Source organism: Salvelinus alpinus, chromosome 11, assembly GCF_045679555.1.
Source record: "Salvelinus alpinus chromosome 11, SLU_Salpinus.1, whole genome shotgun sequence".
Lineage (NCBI taxonomy): Eukaryota > Metazoa > Chordata > Actinopteri > Salmoniformes > Salmonidae > Salvelinus > Salvelinus alpinus.
Window position 1 is genome coordinate 53637580 of NC_092096.1, and position 15729 is coordinate 53653308.

The window sequence follows — 15729 nt, forward strand, 5'->3', positions numbered from 1 at the left end:
CACTCAACACCCATCTACCCTGTCGCCATGGGGACCCTTTGGCTTTGGGTTCTTTTAAGGGACCCTTTGGCTTTGGGTTCCTGTTAACATACCATTCTGTTCTTTTAGTTATTATAATGAACATAAATATCCGTCCGTCACACATCATACTCGTTCACATAATAGTCATTATATAACACATACAGAACCGTCTGTTTTCATACAAACAAAGCATTGGGTTAACAAAGGTTGTAACCATTATCAACTTGTGTAGTAGTAGGCTGAGTCACTCACACACTGAGGCTCTCCTCCACTACCCTCCATCCTCCCCCTGAAGTGAATACGCACTCCAAAAATTGCACACATGCCACTTTCACGTCCGTCCGTCCCCCATCCCTTGAGCTGCGTTCCCTTGAGCTGTGGAACAATGAAAGGGAAAAGGAGGAGGGGAGGAGAGGAGGGAACTTGCCTGCTATTGTAGTGACCAGACCATTGGTCAGGGTATAATACACTCAGTTGAAAACTCCCTGTAAGCTCACTGATACTTTCCAAGACCATCTCCATAAAGACGCAGTACCTACCATAGGTGTACTCTGCAACACGTATCCTTATTCTATTTCTATGGCAACTGCACTTAAAAGGACAGACATACTGTATACTCGGAATGTCTGAAGACATGGCAGGACAATAGAGGAACAAGTTTGTTCTAAACAACAGCTAAAAACTTCATATTAGCACCCAGTGATATTGTGACATTTTGTTCTAAACAGCAACTAAACGCTTCATATTACCCAGTGATGTTGTGACATTCATCAGATAGGTCATGCGTTTTAGAAATGATCATCTGAATTTCACTGTCTCCAGTCCTTCTTCCAGGCATATTTTATTGGCAGTCATAGAGGACAGTGTGTGTGGAAGTGTTTATTACATAGATTTTTTAACCTTTATTTAACTAGGCATGTCAGTTAAGAACATATTCTTATTTACAATGACGGCCTACCGGGGAACAGGGGCAGAACGACAGATCTTTACCTTGTCAGCTCGGGGATTCGATCCAGCAAACTTTCGGTTACTGGCCCAACACTCTAACCACTAGGCTACCTGCCGCCAAAGATCTCACGATCTCTGGCAGCGACCAGGAACTGGGTCAGGCACTGTGTGTGACAGAGACAAAAGAGCGAGGCTCTCCAGTAGCCAAATTAGCTGATAAAAGACTAGTTCAGAATGAACAAGGAATGGCTGACTGCGCCCGGGGTGAGTGGAATTAGACAATCTGTTTGAAATCAGTGAATCACTCCAATGGGAGAAGAGCGAGAGGTTTAATAAAGAAAATAGAAGTTTATTAAAGAAATGCAAAGACTAGATCGTTTCACTTTATTGTAGAAATACATTGACCAGTCCAGCTTTACTTTACAATGAATGCAATAATAGGAAATTCAGACAGGATATCAGTTAATAAATACAATCAAACATAAAAAAAAACCTCTGACTGTTATCTAGCTAATGAGGTATATTTACTGTAGCTGAAAAATACTTTTAAAAAGGCAACAATGCCAAACAAATTTCTCAAAGTGTGGTTTTGCCTTGGCAACGGAACACAGAAACCAAAAATCTAAACAAGGGGGGTGAGAACAGAAAAATGTGAAGAGAGGAGGACTACAACTCCACAAAATGGAGGGAGGTTGAAAAAAAAGAAACTGATGCGTTCCAGTGCGAGGCTCCTGCCGTTGCCCCCTGATACGGGCAGAGAGAGAGAGAGGGGTGTGTGTGTGTGAGGGAGAGAATTGGATAGAGAGAGAGGGAGAGAGCGAGAAGGAGAATTGGGAGCTTGGAGGAGCTGCAGCTGCCTGGTTTCCATAGCGATGGAGATGCAGCACAATGAGGGAGAGAAGAGGGAGAGCGATAGAGTAAGAGATGGAGAGAGGGACTCAGGAAGAGGGGGGGAGAGATGTTTGGGGGAGGTGTAGTTCGGACATGGAGCCCCAGGACTTGCCACTTGAGACCGCCACCTTCAGGGGGACCTGGGTAAAACACACAGGGTGGGGGAGGGGGACATCAAACTGAGGTGTATTTGTGTGTATGTAAGCGTGTGTAAGACATCAGCATTGGTAGGAGTGTGGAGAAGAGGTGTGTGTGTGTGTGACATCAGCGTGTGCGTAGCACCACTCTGACCTAGATTCTCTCAGGGTCTCATCATCACTCACCTGGCCTCCCGCTGTCATACAGCAAGACAGGAAGCAGCTAGCTACTGTTGCTACTACCTTACCAATAAAACACATACTAAGCCTACACTAAGCTAACTTAGCTAGTTTCCTTGCTAGCTACTGGAGATACTACCTTATCAATAAAACACATACTAGGCCTACACTAAGCTAACTTAGCTAGTTTCCTTGCTAGTCTCTCTGCGAACTACTGAAGATAATAAAGGCTAAGCACATATCTCAGCTAGCGACCGGTGCTATTTCCTTTAGAATAAAACATAGCATAATGATAGGTTAAGTTCACCAGTCTCCCTGGTTAACAATATCAGCGAATTAAATACACACAACTGCTACAGTACAAAAAAAACAAAAAAAACTTTCCTTACTTTTAGTTCTTACTTTTCCTTACTTTAGTCCTATTCACTTACTTTGAGATGAACTCCCAGACAATCGATGTGTTGCAGGGACTCCATAGTGTTCTTGACCAACACTGTGTCACAAAGAGACAGACAGAAACACATACTAATAAATAATACAATACAAGCCATTTAGCGGAAGCTTTTATCCAAAGCGACTTACAGTCATGTGTGTATACATTTGTATGGGTGGATCCAGCAGGAATCGTACCCACGACCCTTGGTGTTGCAAGCGCCATGTTCTACCAACGGAACCACACAAGACCCCATATTACATATGAATATCTCTGATGAGTTGAAGTAGGTCGAAGCTTGAAGATTCTATATCTCATGTGTATGACCTGGAGAGAAGAAGGGGATTGTGTGACGTCTGACCTTTGTGTGATTGTGTGACGTCTCACCTGCGAACTCCCCCACCTGAGAGTCCTCCACCTCGTAGAGCAGCTCGTCATGGAGCTGAGCTATCAGCCTGGACAGGACATAATACATAAAGAGATAGTGAGAGAAAGAAAGAAAGAGAGAAAGAAAGAAAAGGGGACAAGAGGTGAGAGAGACAAAGGAATAGAGAAACAAACACCGTCTCCCGACTGGCACAGCGGTCTAAGGCACTGCATCGCAGTGCTAGAGGCGTCACTACAGACCCTGGTTTGATCCCAATCGGTCGTGATCGGAAGTCCCATAGGGCGGCGCACAATTGGCCCAGCGTCGTCCGGGTTAGGGGAGGGTTGGGCCGGGGTAGGCCGTCATTGTAAATAAGAATTTGCACTTAACTAACTTGCCTAGTTAAATAAAGGTGAAAGAAAAAAGAAATAGAGGGAGGGAGTAGAGAAGACAGAGAGAAGACAACGTGGGCTGCGTCAGAGAGAGCACTCAGGGTAAAAAGAGAAAGATGAGTGGTTGTAACTGATGATTGCGGCGAGGTAAGTGAATGATGTGGAGTGACTGGATGACCCTGAGCTATGATTAGGAGGGATGGGCGGAGGGAGGGGAGAGAGGGAAGGGGAGAGAGAGGGCAAGGAAGGGAAGCCATGGAGGGAGATAGAAAGGGAGGGAAAGAGGGAAGGATGGAGGAAGGGAAAGAGAATCTTGGCAGCAGGGTTGGTAGATTCAATTTGAACTCAGAAGATAAATTGAAAGTCAATTCCTGGAATGAAAATTTCCCATTATTATATGGAGAACAGGAGGAAGAGAAGGGTGAGGAGAGGTGAAGTTGGTCTGCATCCCAAATGGCACCCTATTCTGTAGATAGTGCACTACTAATGGCGAGAACCCATAGGGCTCTGGCCAAAAGTAGTGCACTATATAGGAAATAGGGTACCATTTGAGATGTAGTCTTGGTCTAACCTGGCGGAGAGAGAGCTGGAGGAGGAGACTTGAGAGAAGATACGGATCATGGCCATCTTACACAGGTCAGCAGCTGACCCTAGAGAGAAGAAACAGAAAGCCAGAAGAGAAGTTAACACACGCACGCATACACTCAAGCTCACACATGCCCTCACTCACACACACACACACACACACACACACACACACACACACACATACATACATACATACATACATACAGTGGGGCAAAAAAGTATTTAGTCAGCCACCAATTGTGCAAGTTCTCCCACTTAAAAAGATGAAAGAGGCCTGTAATTTTCATCATAGGTACACTTCAACTATGACAGACAAAATGAGAAAAAAAAATCCAGAAAATCACATTGTAGGATTTTTAATTTATTTATTTGCAAATTATGGTGGAAAATAAGTATTTGGTCAATAACAAAAGTTTATCTCAATCCTTTGTTATATAACCTTTGTTGGCAATGACAGAGGTCAAACGTTTTCTGTAAGTCTTCACAAGGTTTTCACACACTGTTGCTGGTATTTTGGGCCATTCCTCCATGCAGATCTCCTCTAGAGCAGTGATGTTTTGGGGCTGTTGCTGGGCAACACAGACTTTCAACTCCCTCCAAAGATTTTCTATGGGGTTGAGATCTGGAGACTGGCTAGGCCACTCCAGGACCTTGAAATGCTTCTTACGAAGCCACTCCTTCGTTGCCCGGGCGGTGTGTTTGGGATCATTGACATGCTGAAAGACCCAGCCACGTTTCATCTTCAATGCCCTTGCTGATGGAAGGAGGTTTTCACTCAAAATCTCACGATACATGGCCCCATTCATTCTTTCCTTTACACGGATCAGTCGTCCTGGTCCCTTTGCAGAAAAACAGCCCCAAAGCATGATGTTTCCACCCCCATGCTTCACAGTAGGTATGGTGTTCTTTGGATGCAACTCAGCATTCTTTGTCCTCCAAACACGACGAGTTGAGTTTTTACCAAAAAGTTCTATTTTGGTTTCATCTGACCATATGACATTCTCCCAATCTTCTTCTGGATCATCCAAATGCTCTCTAGCAAACTTCAGATGGGCCTGGACATGTACTGGCTTAAGCGGGGGGGGGGAGACACGTCTGGCACTGCAGGATTTGAGTCCCTGGCGGCGTAGTGTGTTACTGATGGTAGGCTTTGTTACTTTGGTCCCAGCTCTCTGCAGGTCATTCACTAGGTCCCCCTGTGTGGTTCTGGGATTTTTGCTCACCGTTCTTGTGATCATTTTGACCCCACGGGGTGAGATCTTGCGTGGAGCCCCAGATCGAGGGAGATTATCAGTGGTCTTGTATGTCTTCCATTTCCTAATAATTGCTCCCACAGTTGATTTCTTCAAACCAAGCTGCTTACCTATTGCAGATTCAGTCTTCCCAACCTGGTGCAGGTCTACAATTTTGTTTCTGGTGTCCTTTGACAGCTCTTTGGTCTTGGCCATAGTGGAGTTTGGAGTGTGACTGTTTGAGGTTGTAGACAGGTGTCTTTTATACTGATAACAAGTTCAAACAGGTGCCATTAATACAGGTAACGAGTGGAGGACAGAGGAGCCTCCGTCTGTGAGAGCCAGAAATCTTGCTTGTTTGTAGGTGACCAAATACTTATTTTCCACCATAATTTGCAAATAAATTCATAAAAAATCCTACAATGTGATTTTCTGGATTTTTTCTCCTCATTTTGTCCGTTATAGTTGAAGTGGTCCTATGATGAAAATTACAGGCCTCTCTCATCTTTTTAAGTGGGAGAACTTGCACAATTGGTGGCTGACTAAATACTTTTTTTGCCCAACTGTACATACATACATACATACATACATACATACATACATACATACATACACGCCCGTCCCCTCCACACTACCTTGGACCACAAAGTTGACGGCCTGTCTCTCAGCCTGCATGCGGACTCCCCAGTCTGTAGAGTGGATGTGAGGAAGTGTCCTTCGCCGGCCCATAATAGACACCACGTAACCTAGGCAACAACAACACGAAGGTACAGTACTAGAGGTTATTTACACTGCAATTGAAAGATATGAGGAAGGATGATGTGTTTGGTATTCTAACAGGTTTTATTCTGGATCAAAAGGGGGCTTAGGTGGTGGGCGCGGTACGGGGCCTTGCAATGGGCGTGGTTGGCCTGGCTGAATTCTAGAGAACATTTTGGCTGTGTAGAGAAATGCTGGTATTTTTAAGTCAATTTCCTGAAATTCTACACATTTCTTAATGGAGCTGGGATCCATTTTTGCAGTTTTAAAGCTAATTTGTTGCAATTCTACACTTTTTGCCATGTACCTGAGAGAACATTTGGCAGTTTTAAAGCTAATTTCCTGCATTCTATGCATTTTGCATTGGCTAATGCTGTGTTCTTTTGCTCTAACATAATAACAAAATCAATACTGCTAAATTCATTGTTTTTTTTTTATTTTCAAGCTTTTAATTTGGTGATTATTGTTAGTTCTCAAAGATTATATTATTAAAAAAAATTACAGAGTGGCTATGGTTCCGGATTTTCTGGAAATCCGATTTGATGCGGCAACAAAAAAATGTATGTGTGCACATTTTTTAAAATGTAGCTGCTGCGCACTCCGCTGCCTACGTAGCTGCTGCGCACTCTGCTTTGACTGGTGATGAACGCCTTTGTCTGGTGTAGCCTACACACTTCATGTCGTACACAAAGGACACGGTCAACAACTACTGCATTCCATGTCTCAGTAAACTATTAAAAATAAGCGTGTTTTCATGTTTGTTTTTCAGGAGGGGAGCTAGGCTACATGCAGCTATTTACATGTTGTACACAAAAGATCATGATCATTTACATGTTCTACAACCTCGCAGATTTTTTCTTGCCCCAATGCAGTTACAGTGCATTCGGAAAGTATTCAGACCCCTTTTCCACATTTTGTTACCTTACAGACTTATTCTAAAATGGATTCAATTGTTTTTCTCCCTGATCATTCTACACATAGTACCCCATAATTACAATGCAAAAACAGTATTTATTTTTTTTTTTTTAAGTATTTTTTTATTAGATGTATTAAAAATAAAAAACTGAAATATAACATTTACATAAGTATTCAGACCCTTTACTCAGTACTTTGTTGAAGCACCTTTGGCAGTGATTACAGCCTTGAGTCTTCTTGGGTATGACGCTACAAGCTTGGCACACCTGTATTTGGGGACTTTATCCCATTCTTCTCTGCAGATCCTCTCAAGCTCTGTCAGGTTGGATGGAGAGCATCGCTGCACAGCTATTTTCAGGTCTCTCCAGAGATGTTTGATCGGGTTCAAGTCCGGGCTCTGGCTGGGCCACTCAAGGACTTTCAGAGACTTGTCCCAAAGCCACTCCTGCGTTGTCTTGGCTGTGTGCTTAGGGTCGTTGTCCTGTTGGAAGTCTGAGGTCCTGAGCGCTCTGGAGTAGGTTTTCATCAAAGATCTCTCTGTACTTTGATCCGTTCATTTTTCCTCGATCCTGACTAGTCTCCAAGTCCCTACCGCTGAAAAACATCCCCACAGCATGATGCTGCCACCACCATTTTTATTGAACCTTTATTTAACTAGGAAAGTCAGTTAAGAACAAATTATTATTTACAATGACAGCCTACACCAAACTCGGACGACGCTGGGCCAATTTGTGCGCCGCCCTATGGGACACCCAATCACAGCCGGTTGTGATATAGCCTCGATTCAAACCAGTGTGTCTGTAGTGAAGCCTCTAGCACTGAGATGCAGTGTCTTAGACCGCTGCGCGACTCGGGAGCCCATAGTGCCAGGTATAGTGCCAGGTTTCCTCCAGACGTGACGCATGGCATTCAGGACATAGAGTTCAATCTTAGTTTCATCAGACCAGAGAATCTTGTTTCTCATGGTCTGTGTCCTTTAGGTGCCTTTTGGCAAACTCCAAGCGGGCTGTCATGTGCCTTTTACTGAGGAGTGGCTTCCGTCTGGCCACTCTACTTTAAAGTCCTGATTGGTGGAGTGCTACAGAGATGGTTGTCCTTCTGGAAGGTTCTCCCATCTCCACAGAGGAACTCAGGAGCTCTGTCAGAGTGACCATAGGGTTCTTGGTCACCTCTCTGACCAAGGCCCTTTTCGCCCGATTGCTCAGTTTGGCCGGGCGGCCAGCTCTAGAAAGAGTCTTAGTGGTTCCAAACTTCTTCCATTTAAGAATGATGGAAGCCACTGTGTTCTTGGGGACCTTCAATGCTGCAGATATTTTTTGGTACCCTTCCCCAGATATGTGCCTCGACACAATCCTGTCTCGGAGCTTTACGGACAATTCCTTCGACCTCATGGCTTGGTTTTTGGTCTGACATGCACAGCCAACTGTGAGACCTTATGGTGTGTGCCTTTCCAAATCATGTCCAGTCAATTGAATTTACCACAGGTGGACTACAATCATGTTGCAAAAACATCTCAAGGATGATCATTGGAAAAAGGATGCACCTGAGATCAATTTCGAGTCTCATACCAAAGGCTCTGAATACTTATGTAAATAAGATATTATTTTTGTTACATACATTTTTCTAAAATGTCTAAAAACCTGTTTTCGCTTTGTCATTATGAGGTATTGTGTGTAGAGTGATGAGGGGGGAAAAAGTATTTAATCAATTTTAGAATAAGGCTGTAACGTAAAACAAAATGGATAAAGTCAAGAGGTCGGGATACTTTGAAGGCTACTCATTGTAGCTTTCATAATGCAGCTATCGAAGCAGAATATCAAAGGGTTAGACATGCAGTCTAATTAATGAATTGATGTTATGTTTTCATCATCATTGCAAACATTTTTTTATTTTATTTTTTTATTTTACCTTTATTTAACTAGGCAAGTCAGTTAAGAACAAATTCTTATTTTCAATGACGGCCTAGGAACAGTGGGTTAACTGCCTGTTCAGGGGCAGAACGACAGATTTGTACCTTGTCAGCTCGGGGATTTGAACTTGCAACCTTTCGGTTACTAGTCCAACGCTCTAACCACTAGGCTACCCTGCCGCCCATTGGCTAAGCAGGAGGCAGACAGGCACTCAAAGTAGTAGCGTTCTTTTTCAGCAACTCTGATTAGTGGCTAAGATACGGCAGCAAGTATAAAGATTAGCCTACACCAGTGTAGTTCAACCGCAATATCCGTTACAATAGACATAATGGCCTTCATTGTAGCCTTCATTATATAGCCTTCATAATATAGCCTTCATTATACAGCCTTCATAATATAGCCTTCATAATATAGCCTTCATTATATAGCCTTCATTATACAGCCTTCATTATATAGCCTTCATTATATAGCCTTCATAATATAACCTTCATTATATAGCCTTCATAATATAGCCTTCATTATACAGCCTTCATTATACAGCCTTCATTATACAGCCTTCATTATACAGCCTTCATTATATAGCCTTCATTGTAGCCTTCATAATGTAGGCTTGAATGTTCGTTCAAATCGCCACAGGGTTTTTATTTCAGCTGTGCAGACATATGATGTAGAGACCTAGGCTCTGTCATCATGGTTCAGAAGAGGGTGATTAAAGAGAGAACCATGAAGGGTGCTGTGTGTGTAAAATAAGTCATGCGCAGAACTTGATCCATATCCACAGCTTTGAGCAAGACGTTTCCAGAGGGGCGGGGCTGAAAACTCAGTATTCGCTGCTACGGCCTAAAAAATACATACTGTATGTCCATTATCTTTTCTACATATGTTATATCTTGCTTTTATTCGATTAATTTTACACATGAAAGCGTTTTTTTGATATCCCAAAAATGTATATAACAAAAAATCATAATGTTACACTGTTTGACGGCCGGCCCAAGAATTTCAATGGGGAAAAATCCCTGTTCTAACAATAAAACAGATTGCATGACTGCATTTATTTAACTCCAGTAAGCACAGTCCCCTGTCATAACAGCATTGTAAACTAGTTGGGTGGCAAACACACACACACACACACACACACACACACACACACACACACACACACACACACACACACACACACACACACACACACACACACACACACACACACACACACACACACACACACAAACTTCCCATCCCTGACAATCACACTTCCCAAACACCAACCCACCCACCCACCCACCCACACGTGCTCACGTCAGACATGTCTGTCCTAGTGCATTCCAGTATTAGACAAAGGGCCCAGGCTTTACAGGCAAATCCTTCTGGAACACAGTGAGGTAATCCACAGCCGTACACACAGAATGACCGTCTGTAACGTGTTTGTGTGTGTTTGCAGTGAGTGTGTGTTCATTCATAGCAAGTGTGTTCGCAGTGAGTGTGTGTCGGTTGTATTATTTCACCCCATACAGCGGGGGCTACACACGTGACCTGGCCTACAGGAATGTGACCTGTTGGTCTAGGGTATAATGACAAGCATGTAAAAGGGCTAACTGGTTGTCAACATTCATTCATAGAGTCACGGATGACTAGTGTGATGGTCATACATAGGAATGTGCATGGGTGTGAATGTTTACGTTTAACTGTGTTGGAGCCATGAATGAGGCATGCGTGTGTACACTGACTGTACAAAACATTAAGAACACCTGCTCTTTCCATGACCAGGTGAATCCAGGTGAAAGCTATGATCCTTTATTGATGTCACTTGTTAAATCTACTTCAATCAGTGTAGATGAAGAGGAGTAGACAGGTTAAACAATTATTTTTAAGTCTTGATACAATTGAACATGGGTTGTGTATGTGTGGCATTCAGAGGGTGAATGGGCAAGACAAAAGACTTAAGTGCCTTTGAACAGGTAGTAGGTTCCAGGAGCACAGGTTTTTGTCAAGAACTGCAGCGCGGCTGGGTTTTTCACGCTCAACAGTTTCCCGTGTGTATCAAGAATGGTCCACCACCCAAAAAGACAGCCAGCCAACTTGACACAACTGTGGGAAGCATTGGAGTCAACATGGGCCAGCTTCCCTGTGGAGTTGAGGGGAGCAACTCAATATTAGGAAGGTGTTCTTAATGCTTTGTGTGTAACATGTCAGGACATGTCATATATTATTAACAAAGTTATATATAAACATACACAATCCTGTTTGCATGATTTTCAAAGAATGTCTGATAAGAACAAATGTCTGATAAGAACATTAATATAACTTTGTTCTTATCAGACATTCTTTGAAAATCATGCAAACAGGATTGTGTATGTTTATATATTCGTATACATTAGCTTGACGACCAGTGTTTGAAATCAGTACATTTATTTATCTAATTAGTGTCTTTTTATTGAGATTTTTTTTCTGTTTCAGTGTAAACAATGATTGAAATATACTGCACATGTTATATTTCAATGTATAAAATCACATGGGAACATGTTTTTTTTAAAGGAGGTAGGAATGTATATGCCTACACAAAAATATGAAATACTTAAAATAATACTTTCATAACAAAACATACATTAAAAACAACAACAAAGTAAAAGAAAAACACAGCTGGTCTTCAAAATGATAAAAAGTCAGGCTAATATTAAACACTCACAAAGGCAGATAAATGAAATCCAAAACTAGTACAGGCAGTTTCCTGTGGAGGGAAATTGCAGTGTCTCTACGTACGTAAAGAAAAGCTGCCACATTCGGTAGAAATTGCCAGAAAAGCCCCATAGGACATACACTTTAGTAAATTGGAAAAGATAGCGTAAGACATCTTTAATCCACACAAAATGAGGAGAGGGCGATTTCCACCGAAGTAAAATCAACCTTCTTGCCACAACAAACTCAAAAAGGCTACAAAGTCTGATTTATATTTTGCCATTATCAAAGTATAATGTTATGACAGTAGAAGGAGCAAAACGCACCTGTACTACTGATGTCACGGATAAAGCTGCACATTTCTATCTATTGAAATGACTATTGGGAAGGTGGAATTTAGCTGAGAGTTGTTGGAACGATGCAAACGGGCCGTCGATATACAAATCATTGAAGGATTTGATGCCAAGGTTAAACCAAACGGCGAAGCCTCCATCTACTATCGATGGACGTGATTTCTGAGTAGAGGGGCCCTTAATGAATAGGTTTGCAATCCAATGTGACGTCTAAACTAGTTCTAGATCTTGAGAGTGGTTTTTACTCAAATGATTTTGGTATAACCTGAAATAGCAGAGTTCATAGGCGAGTGTGCCAAAGCAGCCAATGAGGATGGCATACAGGGGGAATATTCTATCTTCAACCATGCTGGAATGACATGTGGGGTATCTGCACGCATCCAGTACTGAATTACACAGAAGTTGGCAGCCCAACTGAATCAATAGTAGGAGCAGTTAGAGTATTACAACATTTATCAAAATGTTCAGAAGTGTATAAAGATGCATAGAAGTCCTTAAACTGATTATTTATTAGCTGGCGATCAATTGTTGCACCTGTGGGCGTTTGAATTTGAGACATTTTGTGAGTAGAGGAAGACTGGCAAAGTTGATGAGAAAGCAATTTACTTCCCTTGTCGCCATACTCACAGTGAGTATGTCACGAGGCCTGATGACAAGGTATCAAATTCAGCGTGTAAAGAGAGTCGATCCTTGTACACATTTGGGGATGGCGAGGTAGCGTACAAAATTCGAATGGTCAGTTCAGAGTCTCCCTTCCCTCTGTTTTCTTTCAAAAGTAGTATGTGACATGATTTGACAAAAGGCACCAATTTGTGTATGAAAATTGCAGCTCCTTTCACTTTACTTTGATAAAGATGGCCTACCCAACCGTTCTGCATTCTAAAGTCACCTGAAACTCTCAGATGGGTCTCTTGTAAGAAAGCAATCTGTGTTCCCAGATGTTGAAGATGCTGAAGTACTCCACCACGTTTGACTGGTTGGTTCAAATCTTTACAGTTCTACTCCACCACGTTTGACTGGTTGGTTCAAATCTTTACAGTTCTACTCCACCACGTTTGACTGGTTGGTTCAAATCTTTACAGTTCTACTCCACCACGTTTGACTGGTTGGTTCAAACCTTTACAGTTCTACATACCACGTTTGACTGGTTGGTTCAAATCTTTACAGTTCTACTCCACCACGTTTGAATGGTTGGTTCAAATCTTTACAGTGCTACTCCACCACGTTTGACTGGTTGGTTCAAATCTTTACAGTTCTACTCCACTACGTTTGACTGGTTGGTTCAAATTTTTACAGTTCTACTCCACCACGTTTGACTGGTTGGTTCAAATCTTTACAGTTCTACTCCACCACGTTTGACTGGTTGGTTCAAATCTTTACAGTTCTACTCCACCACGTTTGACTGGTTGGTTCAAATCTTTACAGTTCTACTCCACCACGTTTGACTGGTTGGTTCAAACCTTTACAGTTCTACATACCACGTTTGACTGGTTGGTTCAAATCTTTACAGTTCTACTCCACCACGTTTGAATGGTTGGTTCAAATCTTTACAGTGCTACTCCACCACGTTTGACTGGTTGGTTCAAATCTTTACAGTTCTACTCCACTACGTTTGACTGGTTGGTTCAAATTTTTACAGTTCTACTCCACCACGTTTGACTGGTTGGTTCAAATCTTTATAGTTCCAACTAGAACATGTAAGTATACTCCCAGTCGACTACCCTATTAAATTAGGTTGTTGAGTCATCATCCTTTAATTTAAATTAATTTAAATATCAGCAGAAGACCAAACTTGACATACAAGAAAAAAACAGTTGAACTACCTCCCACCCGCTGAAGTGTCTTCCCAAACAAGACACGCGCATCCCCCTCTCGTACACAAGCTCCTAAATACGCTCCAGGAAACATAGTAGTTACAGTAGCAAGGCTAAACTCTTACCAAATGGAGCGTTGTGACAATTACACTACATGACCAAAAGTATGTGGACACCTGCTCGTTGAACACCTCATTCCAAAATCGTGGGCATTCATATGGAGTTGGTCCCCCCCTTTGCTACTATAACAGCCTCCACTCTTCTGGGAAAGCTTGGAACATTGCTGCGGGGACTTGCTTCTATTTAGCTACAAGGGCATTAGTGAGGTCCGGCACTGATTTTGAGCGATTAGGCCTGGCTCGCAGTCCGCGTTCCAATTCATCCCAAAGGTGTTTGATGGGGTTGAGGTCAGGGCTCTGTGCAGGCCAGTTAAGTTCTTCCACACCGATCTCGACAAACCATTTCTGTATGGACCTCCCTTTGTGCACGGGGGCATTGTCATGATGAAACAGGAAAGGGCCTTCCCCAAACTATTGCCACAAAGTTGGAAGCACAGAATCGTCTAGAATGTCATTGTATGCTGTAGCATTAAGATTTCCCTTCACCAGAACTAAGGGGCCTAGCCCAAACCATGAAAAACAGCCCCAGACCATTATTCCTCCTCCACCAAACTTTACAGTTGGCACTATGCATTCGTGCAGGTAGTGTTCTCCTGGCATCCGCCAAACCCAGATTCGTCTGTTGGACTGCCAGATGGTGAAGCGTGATTCATCACTCCAGAGATCGCGTTTCCACTGCCCCAGAGTCCAATGGCGGCGAGCCATCGAAACCCATTGTATGAAGCTCCCGACAAAGAGTTATTGTGCTGACGTTGCTTCCAGAGGCAGTTTTGAACTTGGTTGAGTGTTGTAACCGAGGACAGACAAATTTTACGTGCGTTGTGTGAGCTTGTGTGGCCTACCACTTCGCGGCTGAGCCGTTGCTTCTCCTAGACATTTTCACTTCACAATAACAGCCCTTAACGTTGACAGGGGCAGCTCTAGCAGGGCAAACATTTGATGAACTGACTTGTTGGAAAGGTGGCATCCTATGACGGTGCCACGCTGAAAGTCACTGAGCTCTTCAGTAAGGCCATTCTACTGCCAATGTTTGTCTATGGAGATTGCATGGCTGTGTGCTCGATTTTATACACCGGCAGTGGCGTAACGTACTTACGTAAAAATACTTTAAAGTACTACTTCAGTAGTTTTTTTGGGGTATCTGTACTTTACTATTTATCTTTTGCCAACTTTTACTTTATTACATTCCCAAAGAAAATAATGTACTTTTTACTCTATACATTTTCCCTGACACCCAAAAGTACTTTTGACAGGAAAATGGTCCAATTCACACACTTATCAAGAGAACATACCTGGTCATCCCTACTGCTTCTGATTTGGTGGACTCACTAAACACAAATGCTTCGTTTGTAAATTATGTCTGAGTGTTGGAGTGTGCCACTGGCCATCTGTCATTTTTATTTTTACAAATGTTTTATTGTGACGTCTGATTTGCTTAATATAACACATTTTAAATGGTGTCTACTTTTACTTTTGGTACTTAAGTACATTTTAGCAATTCCATTTACTTCTGATACTTAAGTATATTTTAAACCAAATACTTTTAGATTTTTACTCAAGTAGGATTTTACTGGGTGACTTTCACTTTTATTTGAGTAATTTTCTATTAAGGTATCTTTACTTTTACTCAAGTATGACAATTGAGTACTTTCCCCACCACTGCTCAGCAACGGGTGTGGCTGAAATAGCCGAATCCACTAATTCGAAGGGGAGTCCACATACTTTGTACATACAACAAAAACAAAAACAATAGAAAGCACAGTTTACCAATAGCGACAAGTAAAGTGACAACAGGGTGTTACATCAAATAACACAGGCAGCATGACAGCTTATGGCCTATCTAGTGTCACTCATCAAAATAAAAATGGACCTGTGTCACGAGCCCACATAGAAAACAGTGAAGAAAATTGAGGCTTACTATTTCAGCTGACAATGAGGAGAATGTACGTATAAGGCAAATAGAACACTAGAAGGCACTGTGGTAGGCTACATGT

General features: G+C 42.4%; 1 protein-coding gene across 1 annotated transcript in view; it reads right to left on the reverse strand.

Moving 5' to 3' along the window:
* Positions 1 to 1339: 1339 nt before the first annotated feature.
* The window catches only part of poln (polymerase (DNA directed) nu), an 81608-nt gene continuing 67218 nt past the window's right edge, over positions 1340 to 15729 (reverse strand). Inside the window, exons 20-24 of the mRNA XM_071333549.1 lie at positions 5825 to 5935; positions 3941 to 4019; positions 2998 to 3065; positions 2609 to 2670; positions 1340 to 2000 (exon numbers count right to left, since the gene is read on the reverse strand). Coding sequence (XP_071189650.1) covers positions 1908 to 2000; positions 2609 to 2670; positions 2998 to 3065; positions 3941 to 4019; positions 5825 to 5935 — 413 coding nt within the window. The 3' untranslated portion in view covers positions 1340 to 1907. The remainder of the gene's footprint in view (positions 2001 to 2608; positions 2671 to 2997; positions 3066 to 3940; positions 4020 to 5824; positions 5936 to 15729) is intronic.